Raw genomic sequence first — 11,340 nt, 5'->3', positions numbered from 1 at the left:
GGTTAATTAGAGATGGACAACATAATTAAAATTCTTATTTTATTTGAGAAATATATATAAGCATGTATATACAAGGCAAAATAAATGTAAACTGTACTGGTACCACATGGTAGACTGCTTTCCAGATCTTTCATGAGTCTTTAATCTGGATAAAGAACAATCGTAAAGTTGTTGACATCTGTCATTGAAAAAAAATAAAATAACTGATGTACCTATTAGAGTTATAACTGACGTCTGATTTAAGATGGATTTATTTTTTATGACTTATTCTTCTACTGCGAATTCAATAAAACAATCTCAACTACAATATATTAGTTTTTTAAAAAGTTGTATTTATTTAAGAAATAACAGTCATATTATATAGAGCAAACATTATAGAGAACCGTTCAGAGAATGTGAGATAAATAGCAACAAACATATAAAAGAATAACAGCATAAAAACAAACAAACAAACAAACAAAATGTAACATTTGGTGGTTACATTATTTTGAAAAGTTTTAGAATAGGCTATTTATTGTTTTCACAAGTTTCTTATTTTGTGTTAATATATATATATATATATATATATATATATATATATATATATATATATATATATATACATATATATATATATATATATATATATATATATATTATGTAATATTATAGATTCGTTTTTTTGATTTAATTCAAATTTAATTTAAGAGCCCGTTTCACTGTTCAGATAATTATTATTAATATTTATTAATTATTATTAATTACTTATTAAAGTAGAATAAGGTGAACTGAAAAAACCTTTTCGGTAAAAGTCCATAAGTTCGAATGTGCTGATGATTCAAGTTCCTTATTGAAAATATGCGTTTTAGCAGATGAATTTTGTCCCACTGCGGTACCCGTGACAAACGGTAACGTTGAGGTCTCAGCTCCTGCCAGCTCAGCGGCTTCTCTGACAGTTGGTTTAACTTATTCACTCAGTCTTTTACCTGTAAGATGAACAGGGGACCTTAATGTTATCTGTGGACGTTCATTCATCATCCTGTAATGGAGACCGTTCACCGCCAAGGCGTTTGGGTGGCGGAGGCTCTTCAGCGGAGAACGAGAAGCCTGGAGGATTTCTGGCTCGTCGCTTCTCATATGGGAGACCCGAAAGCTGCGGTTCTCCTGGTCTTTCCTGTCGTGTTTTACATCCATCGAAGGACTGGCATCGCTGTTCTCTGGGTAGCAGCTTTATCAGAGTGGCTTAATTTGGTTCTCAAATGGTATGAAATGCTTTGCATGTTGGGATGTGTGAAAATGAAACCCAATGATGGATAAACGTCTGTGATAGATAAACTTCTGTAGTGCAAACTAGTTTTAGAATTACTTCTTATGTAATATATAAATATATATGTATGTGTGTGTACAGTATGCGTGTATACATACATACATACATATATATATATATATATATATATGATTTATTATTATTATTATTATTACTTATGGAAGCTTGTTCCTTGTTGTAAAGTCAGAAGAATACTGTCAGCATTTCTTATATAAATATTACAAGTATCCACATGGCATCCTAAAACCACATATAAATCATTGAAATTATATAAATTATTATTCCAAAATATTTTACAGTTTAAAATAATGTCTTATCTATATATATATATATATATATATATATATATATATATATATATATATATATATATATAATTTTTTTTTTTTTTTTTTTTTTTTGTGGAGACCTTGATACACTGCCATTCACAAGTTTGGGATTAGAAAAAAAAAAAAAAACTTATTAATAATTGGGTACCAATTATTATTGAGCACTAAATTAGCATATTAGAATTATTTCAGGGAAAAACTCATTAAATCAATATAGTAATTTCTTACTCTTTTGGTTATAAATTATTCTGAGGGCATTTAAAGTGCAAGAAAGTAAACTGTAGAGAATGTATTTTAGTTTTCATATTCTCAGTTTTATTGGGTTGTGAATGGCATTTCATTCATGTTGACTGTAATTTCTTTAACTTGACATTCAGGTTCCTGTTTGGCGAGAGGCCATATTGGTGGATTGGAGAATCTGGATTGTTTTCTAAAAACCCACCGAAAGTCCAGCAGTTCCTGTCGACATGTGAGACTGGCCCAGGTAAAGCAGCGCACTAATCTTCCTCATTACAGATCACTTTACCTGAACCATTTCCAGATGTGAAGACCCAATCCCTCCGCCATCTCTCTCAGGCAGTCCTTCAGGTCATGCCATGGTCACTAGTGCTGTCTGGTGGCTGATCGTCTCTTCACTGGCGTCATTCTTTCACACTCGCACGGGCAGGTCTGTCTTTAACCCTATAAAGCCTTTACAGTAAACGTCACAACAACTTTTATATTGTAATATTTCAAGATCAATATTTATTGGACCTTACTTGATTATCCATACTTTTGGTTTTTTAAATCATATATTAAAATCTCTTATTAAATCAGATATAATCCATGAGGAACGTTTATTTGTTTATCTCTCAATCATCATTGTACTCCAGTGCATTATATGGTTTAAATAAAACTACAGAGATTTGATCATAAAACTAAGCATTTAAATATAAATCTTACTATTGGCTGATATACAACTTATGAAGTGACAACTTCTATTCATATCCAATTTGTATTAGTAGCAGCCTAATTTCATCTTACATTTTGGCCATATAAATACCATCATCTGCACCAAATTCCATATTTCTGCACAGTTTGAGCCTCTAAATAAAACTGTTTTTTTCCCTCCTCTTCAAACTCTCACTATATCAAACTATATGAGCCATAAAAGCCTGACGTATCAAATATGATACTCTACATATGCAAATTGTTTGTAATTTTCTCACGCTCTCTTATAAGTCACACAGACACATGAATGTTATTTATTCATGTGTAATACTAACTAAAACTCTTTGTGGTACAGTAAGATATTAGCTGCAGTGCCGTACCTGTTGTATGCAGTATTTTTGGGATGTGTGGGCCTTTCTCGGATCTTCATCCTGGCTCACTTCCCTCATCAAGTCATTGCCGGTCTTCTGACAGGTCAGTCATTAATAAATGCATGCATGCATCCTCATATCTTCATAGCCAGGATCTTCACTTCCCTCTCTCCGCAGGGGTGTTGCTGGGGATCTCTCTGAACCGGACAGTGCCTGAATGTCGCCCTCTGCTGTTCTTCTTTTGCTGTAGCGTGACTTTGCTCTTTGGAGCTCTTGTGCTGCATGGTGCCCTGCAAAAGACTGGGATTGATCTCTCTTGGTGGGTACAATGTGACATTGAGTTGATATTGTGTAAAAACTGTACTTTTTTCTAGTTTAACACATCTAAATTCAACACGTGTGCATCTCAATTGTTACAATTAAATTAAATAACTACGGTTATTAAACCGGTTGTAAAACTAGCTAAGTTTTTTATAGCACTATACTTCGTCATATTATATTATAGCACTATATTATATAAAATGTGCAAAGGAAAATGAGCATTGAAAAATGCATTGTCAACCACTAATTATAATATATTAATCCTCAAAATATCACATATACATTGCATATTTGTATTATGCCCGGTTCAAATTGTATGATTTTGGGCTGTCCCAGACTAAAGATGACGAATCGTGGCGGTTTCTGTGGTCGTACGTCGTACAGTGAGAAGAGTTTCTAAAGCCCTATTCGCACTGGATTAGTGTTATCTGGGGACCTCGTGTGATTTAGAAAACTGAATTTCGTGTGGCGCATTCGCACGGGATAAGCGAAGCCTGTGATTTTACTCGAATTTACTGACTTATCTCCCGGATATGACGTCAGTAGGCTATTGCTTGGAAATGTCTTGTCGTTATTATAGGTCTAGCTGTATGATATCTCATAAACAGAAGAATGTTCCTTACCGCATGCTGCTATACATGTCATCCATCTCCAGCTAATCATTCTTTTTGTTTTTGCTCTTCTGATGGTTTTCAGCTTTCTCTTTCTGCAAATTGTTTAGTTGTATCGAATGGTGTGTATAGCGATATGACCCAGCACCCAAAATACTATCAAAACACTCCATTCTTCGCGAAAGATGGATAAAAAAGCGTACAGGAAACAAAAACCTTGAAAAAATTATAATCGACCCCGCCAAATCACAGAGATGCCGATTCACACGGGACTAATATTATCACAGGACCTCGGTGTTCAGTGAAATATGCTAGGTCATTTGCGGAGGAATTTTTACTTTACAAATCACAGAGATGACGATTCGCACGGGATTAAGATCACAGACAACCTCCGCAATTATTACAAATGACTAGAGGTCACCAGGTAATACTTATCCCGTGCGAATAGGGCTAAAGACGGCCATTATCACGGTCTTATGACCAAAGATAGCCTGTGATAATATTCAGACAGTGTCAGAACTTTATCATGATCATCTCACAGTGTGTTGTAGCCAATAAAAATGCAACATGAAGTGGCGAATTGATCAACGTGACATGACGCTAAAACTTAAAACTACTCCTCAAGCTCCAGTTGTAATATTGTCATGGCAAGTTGGCATGGCCACGACCACGTCCATATTCTCCTCTTTCTCTTCCTCCTCTTTTTCCAGCGCACATAAAACCACAATTGCCAAAGTGTGATTGCTCTTGCTTTATTTGTTCACCACTAGCACATGCTGATGATGTTTTATTCTTCTATACTAACTTGCGTCGTAGCCTAAGATTCAATAGGTGTCATCATCGTACAGTTTACATACATGTACCCAAGTTAATTATAACTATGTCGTACAGTGTGATTTGTATTGATCTTAAAGGATTGCTGAAATCACACCGTCTGCAGGCATTAAGGAGTTTTAATCTGTATGAATGACTTTTTTCACTGCAAACTCACACTCTCATACTGTGAACCGCAGGTCCATCTCTCTGGCTAAGAGGTGGTGTTCTCACTCCGAGTGGATCCGTTTGGACACTGCGCCCTTCTCCTCTCTGAACCGTGATGCCGGGATTCTGCTAGGACTAGGACTTGCACAGTATTGGAAGCCAGGTGGATGGGCTCTTCCATGGGTGCCCAGGACTCTCTGTCTGGCCCTGTCGTCCATGGCCCTCCACTACATCAGCAGCTTCCCTTTACCCACTGTTCCTCCTCTTCTCTTCTACTCCCTGTTCTTTCTGAAATACACCATTGTGCCGCAGGTGGTCATGGTGTTAGTGCCAGGATTTGTGCATCTCCTCACAGCCAAACCCAAGAGGGAGTAAAGGTGAATGTCGCAGATTTGTTTTAGTGTTTGAACCATCATCTTGAAGATCAATCATTAACACACACAAAAAAAGAAGGGACATTGAATTTGGATTGCTGCCGTTCATAAACATTTAGTTTGTGCCAAAGAAACTCTTAGGTGAAATTGTTTCTTGTTGTTCTTTGATGATTCTTTTTAAAAAGTTCAATTGTTTTCTCTATTTATTTTATTATGCTTTTAAGTTTTTTGAATGGTCTAAATCAATCTATATTCTGTTTCCGCAAAGTGTGAAGAAAACTAGATGTTTACATTTTCTCTAGTATTTGCTTAGTCTGATTCTAAATTGTTGCTAGGGTGTTGCTAAGGTGTTTAGATATGGCTATTTTGTTTTAGTGTCTGCCAGGGGAAAATCACTTAGTCTGATCACTTAGAAATGTAACTTTCTATCCTCAACAAGCTGCATGATTTGAGCTATCATATGTGTCAGTTTAATATGTGTCCGTTTGTCAAGTATGAGCAATAATAGTCTGAAAGGACAAATAGTGCAGTTGTGTACCAGCTGTAGGCCTAATAAAAGAAACCACAATAAAAGGAATCATCTTTTAAGCTCGACCAGTTTTATACATTTCTTATAAAGTAACTCTTATTAAACGTAGAGTGTATAAAAATGACCACTGACATGATAAAAACACATTCTGGTTTATTGAAGTCATTAAACGTTGTCACAGCGCTCTGAAAGCACACATTTACAGACGAGAAACTCTGCTTGGCAAGCAAATACATTAAAATCAACTCAAATCCAACTGAAAAATAAAAAGAATGGCCAAAACCTTTAGAGGTAAATGTCAGATGAGTGTGAGATTTGTTGTGATCAGTATTTCTGTTAAGTTCCTCTATTGGAGACACACGGCAGATTCACGAATGTCTGTGTATGTCGATTTCGGAGGGGAATGGAGGATAAATCATGCGTCAGGTTATGTACAGCAAAAAAAAAGAATTGCACTGAAAAACCACAACACTCTAAAGAGGCCCTTGATGAGCCCTCAGTATTTATTTCACTTTTCCCCAAAGTTGACCATGAGGCATCTCTCGATTCAAGCAGGTTTACACTGACAGCAATAGAAAGGTGAATATGGTTGCCTTTAAGACAAGCTGTCTAGATATCTGTTCATATACTGTATTTTTGAGAAGACCAAAGCCACATTTAAGCTCTGCATGTTGATAATATTGCATTCTGAAGCAGAGAATTTCAAAAGGAACTAGCTGTATATTGTTATTTTTTTTTTTTATTTGAATACACGACAAATACACTATTTCAAAACGGCTGGTTTGCATTTCGGTAGTGTGTGATGCCACTGAACTGTGTTTGACACGTGAGGCTCATCAAGTCCTTCTCGCGCTGCATTTGGCGACGCGTTTGCAGAGGAGAGCAGGATTTTGTATGCATGAACACATTTGGCCACTATATACAGCAAGTACACTGCGCTCTATAAAGGCTGTTATATACACATTTTATATCTTTTTAAAAACATAATTTTGCTCTTTTATATTATTGTTCATTCATTTGCTTGAAAAATTAGAATTGCACCAAGGACAATGACTTCTATTTGTTTTCTAGTAGTACAACTAATCACAGGTTATTTTCCAGTGTTCACTGAACGTTCGTTAGTAAGGATGTCCTATCCCAGGTCAAAAAAAACAAAAAACATCTTTAGCCCCCCAATATTCACATTCCATACAATCCTTACGAATGAATAAAGTGCTCTCTTCAAAAATGTCCAGACAGTCAGTGCAGACCAAAGTTACGAATAAAAGTTTAAAAGTTAAAACAAACATACTTCACTTGATATACTGATGCTTCTCTGTGACAATGCAATATTTCATTTCTTAGAACAATAAAGAAATTGAAAAAAAGAGAGAAGAAATTGTATTACTACCTTGCAAACGCCCCTGAAACTTTGTGTTGCGTAGTATACATACTGTAGAGTTCATAAGACGACTATGGTGTGATACATTCTTCTACTTGAAATGCGGCAGGATTGCCACTCCAGTACATGGTAATTTACTGAAATCATTTAATTTAAATAGACAAAAGCTATATGAGGGTTACTTGAAAATCTTATTAAGCTTATTCCCAAGAAATTGATTAAACTAATATTATTGCCACAGTACAACTGTGAAATTTGATAAACGATATTTCTGCTTGGGAACCAGAATTATAAGGTAATAACTGCAAAGATAATAACCTCCAGTCATAAACTCTGAATCATTATTTTAAAAATATCTGATACCATTTCCAAAAGCTCAAATCAATAGCTACAAAATGAAAGACATAAAACCCAAACAAAAATGAAAAAATAAACTTGACACAAAAACTGCTTTAATATTTCTATACATCATATAACTTAATTATAAATATTCCTCTTTTCCTTCTGTAACTACAGCTTAGTTTTTCTGAAACATTTTTTTCCTTTTTACAGTATTGAACAATCCAACAATATGTTGTCCAGAATGCCTAGCAAATTTGTTTAGTTTCATTGGGAAGAGAGAGAGAGAGAGTAAATGAGAGAGAGAGAATGAGTTCAACACAGATTCCCAGTTTTATATCCACTTTAGTGCTAGGAACGATGGCAAGACACTATTTCTCTGCATGTAGGCCTCTGTTGTGGAACGTCATTAAATGTGCTTTCTTATAATGTGCAGAGCTTTATAGAACATTTTTTTACCTTTACATACTGTATTTTAATACTCCAAAAGGGTGCTGTCAGGATATTTGGAGCCTGTTCACCACATAAATTCTAAAAGTTTTTTTTCCAACAGAAGTAGGCACAGGTATCTGTACACACCTTTGTAACACTGTTTTTTTTTTTTAGTTTATTAAAAGTATGTCTAATATTCAGTTTCCTTTTAATTGAAATACTGGTTTTAATATCCTGCACCTACACAGTCCCATACGTACAACCTGACACAAACATTCACTGTCACACACACCTTTGCGCCCACCCTTTTGGGTGCCTATTAAACGTTTGACTCCACATAGGGTCTCTTTGGTTTGATGGGCGAGGTGGGACCTTGTCTGGCATCACGGGAAAGCTGGCGGTACATGTTCTCCTGGTACGCCTGTGCCACAGGCATTGTCCGCGCCACTTTAACATCCTGGTAAGTTGGCACCTGGCTCACCCGCTCTAGGAGGTCTCGATCACGGGCCCCTCCATTAGCAAGCTTGCCTAGGGAGGAGGGCTGCGGCTGGACGTAGTACTCCTCCTCTAGCAAGTGTCCATTCTGGGCATTATTGGTCTTATTGTAGTAGGCAATATTGCCTAGAGATGTAGGTGGGCTGTAGGAAGAGGCGGTGGAGGCTTGGTGGATCAAGTTGCCAGGCGAAGTGGGGCTAGTGATGACCGATTCCAGGGATGAAACGGGCCAGGCCCGGGAAGGCTGGAGAAGGTACTGCTGCTGAGTCCTTGCAGTCTTGTCGATGACGCCCATAAATGGAGTGGCCCGGGATCGGGCGGGTTCACCCGAGTAGAGTCCGCTCTGAGAGGGTGAGAGGGCAGATGGCTCGTCGAAGCTTCGCTCATATGTGGTCTGCAACGGGATTTCCATTTGGGCCATGGAGGAGGAAGGCCTGAAGCCAGGGGCTAGATTGCAGCTGGAGCCTGAGGAGATATTACTGCTGGATGGGGAGAAGCGAAGATTTACGCTCTGGGAGTGGATCAGTGGTCTGGGGGTCGGTACGTGCTGCTTTAGGTCACTTGTATTGGCACTGATAGGTCTGCGCACTAGGTGGGGGATCTCCGGAGAGCCCAGTTGGCAAGGTGACAGAGCAGAGGCGGCCACTGCTCTCTCAAGTTCATGCTTGGAGACAGGATAGTATGCCGCTGACTGACTGCGGCTAATCTGGGGGGTTTGACTGAAACGCATGCCTCCAGGTCCCCCTGTAGCTGAACGGTAGGCTGAAGCAGGGCGTTGAGGGAGATCTTCTTTCCCCAAGTTTGACTCCAGAACCCCGGCAGGCCCACCTCGGCTCCCGTGCTGACAGAGAGCTCCCACACTAAGGCTGGATTGCACTTGAGACATTGACCGGCCATCCAACGAGGGCTGGTACACAAGTCTTGGCTCCCGATCTCTCTCCCTGTCCACATCCATGGAACATCCCTGATACCTGCTGCTGAGTGGATGCGCCAACTGGCTGTACACACTGTTACTGGGCTGGTTAGTGCGGACGATCTGTGCCATCGAGGGCTGCAGGCGAAGACCCTGGATCTGGTGGTGCTGGCTGGTCTGAGAGCTCTGGGAAGGCTGCGACTGGAGCTGGAAGGATCGCTGGCTGCTCATCTTCAACAGTGGCGATTTAGGGCGGCTAGGTAAAGGCTCCTGCTGGTAGCGGACTGGAGAGCCAGACTGGGAACGATACATACACACACTCTCGACTGGAGGGCTTGCTCTGAATGGACCCCCACGCCGAAGAGGAGATGGTGGAGGACTCTGGTACTCCATGCCCTGGTTCCCTCCACCGCCCATGGGTGGAGGGCTGAACCGGTAGGAGGACTGATGGGCGGGCGAAGTATGGGGTGGACTCTGGCGGTAGTGAGAGTTCTGATGTGTTGGGGAGACACACGGGGAGGTGGACTGGTAACTATGATGGGTAGGAGATGACATGGAGGAGGAGCTCGGGTGAAACTCAAAGGCCTGCCCTCCAGATAGGTAGCCAGTGTCATGATGGGTCGGAGAAAGGGGTGGACTACGTATAATGGCAAGGCTTGAAGCGTTCGAGTGAATATCAGAGGCAAGACCAATTGACACAGCTTCTAGCTCTTGTTCAAGGAAGTCGTCATCCTCAAACAAGTCTTGAACAGGTTCCATGTCATCCAGTCTTGGCTCAGGAGGAGGGGTGTGATGAGGGGGCTCCTCATCTTCCTCCACTGGTAAGGGAGATGGTGGTGGAGATGGAGGAGGCTCAAGCTCTGGCTCCTCAGATTGGGTAACTTGCCTGTACTCTTCGTCCACGCGCTGAAGGAGGCGCTGGATTTCACGATTGTTGGGACACAACTTTATGGCTTCCCTTAGGTCTTCTAGTGCTTCAGCGAATTGCCTATGGAGTGGCAATGGAAATATTAAGCCATCTATAAGTAATTTGATGTGAAAAGAAAGAAAGTAATGACCCTACCTGCTGCTACGCTTGGCACGGGCTCTAGCATAGTATGCCTCATAAGACTTAGGCTTCAGTTCCAGAGCCTTGGTAGCAAATTCTTCCGCCATACCAAAGTCCTGTGACCAAGAAAGTGTGTTCAGTGAAATATATTTTTATTTTTGTATTCTGGGGGTTGATATTTCATTATTTTGCACAGTTGTCCTAGAGGTACATCAGCAAGGTTCTTATGACATGCTGCATACCGCAGTTACAATATTGCAACATCACAAACATATATCCTGAGCCTTACTGTGTGCACTTATAATCGTAATGAGACTTTGGAAAGAGTATTTTTAGTAACGTTCATGCTGTTCTCACATTCATTTTCCTCCGACAGCGAGACAAGTTCAGGAACAAAGACACTTTGAGCTCTTTAAAGGTCTTCAGGTCCTCACTTAATCCTTCACGGGGAAATTTCTTCAGAGCATACTGGTAGCGCTGAGCTGCCTCCTTCACTTTACCCTTCTGCAGGAGAAAAGATGATTGACTGTGTAAATACATAGAGCCAAGGTCTTTGTTCTAGACAAGTCTGTGCAAACATTAGAGGTAAATGATGAGCATATCTGACCTTGTAGAAGCCATCTCCTTCCTCTAAAAGTTTACTCAGTAGGATAATCATGATGTCAGGTTTAGACGTCGCCATTGCCCAGGTAGCAGGACCTATGGGGTAACAGGATGTTTGATGGGTCAAAATGGACAATCGAAGGTTTGAGGGGAAAACATGGAGAGAGACGAGGAGTGCAGAACACTCAGGAATCAGAACAAACAGATGAAGGCATGGACAACAGGATGAGGATGCCTTCAGGGCGAACTCAACTTCTCATTCCCTGTATCCTTTCATCTTTAACCATTAGCAATGATGCTATTGTTTAATACAGGATTTCCCAAACTCTTTGTCATGCTTCAACCGTTGCCGATACAATGCAAGTAAATGGGGACCA

The 11,340-nt window shown here is 39.7% G+C and overlaps 2 protein-coding genes across 2 annotated transcripts in view; one reads left to right on the top strand and one right to left on the bottom strand.

Moving 5' to 3' along the window:
* Positions 1-860: 860 nt before the first annotated feature.
* Positions 861-5,894, top strand: g6pc3 (glucose-6-phosphatase catalytic subunit 3). The gene is made up of 6 exons (XM_081393546.1): positions 861-1,241; positions 2,013-2,119; positions 2,212-2,302; positions 2,921-3,039; positions 3,114-3,255; positions 4,882-5,894. Exons 1-6 carry the CDS (start codon positions 1,024-1,026, stop codon positions 5,222-5,224), a joined length of 1,020 nt encoding a protein of 339 aa, XP_081249672.1. The 5' UTR covers positions 861-1,023; the 3' UTR covers positions 5,225-5,894.
* A 1,556-nt stretch (positions 5,895-7,450) lies between these two features.
* The window catches only part of tanc2b (tetratricopeptide repeat, ankyrin repeat and coiled-coil containing 2b), a 199,182-nt gene continuing 195,292 nt past the window's right edge, over positions 7,451-11,340 (bottom strand). The window contains exons 23-26 of the mRNA XM_081393547.1: positions 10,968-11,059; positions 10,718-10,864; positions 10,376-10,476; positions 7,451-10,300 (exon numbers count right to left, since the gene is read on the bottom strand). Coding sequence (XP_081249673.1) covers positions 8,224-10,300; positions 10,376-10,476; positions 10,718-10,864; positions 10,968-11,059 — 2,417 coding nt within the window. The 3' untranslated portion in view covers positions 7,451-8,223. The remainder of the gene's footprint in view (positions 10,301-10,375; positions 10,477-10,717; positions 10,865-10,967; positions 11,060-11,340) is intronic.

Source organism: Scardinius erythrophthalmus (assembly GCF_964197995.2).
Source record: "Scardinius erythrophthalmus genome assembly, chromosome: 18".
NCBI classification, from domain to species: domain Eukaryota; kingdom Metazoa; phylum Chordata; class Actinopteri; order Cypriniformes; family Leuciscidae; genus Scardinius; species Scardinius erythrophthalmus.
This window is presented reverse-complemented; position numbering and strand designations above follow the sequence as displayed.

Coding starts and splice junctions, on each gene's coding strand:
- g6pc3 (XM_081393546.1), top strand. CDS start 1,024: ATGGAGACCGTTCACCGCCAAGGCGTTTGGGTGGCGGAGGCTCTTCAG. Junction 1,242..2,012: donor CTTAATTTGGTTCTCAAATG/GTATGAAATGCT, acceptor CTTGACATTCAG/GTTCCTGTTTGGCGAGAGGC. Junction 3,256..4,881: donor ACTGGGATTGATCTCTCTTG/GTGGGTACAATG, acceptor TGTGAACCGCAG/GTCCATCTCTCTGGCTAAGA.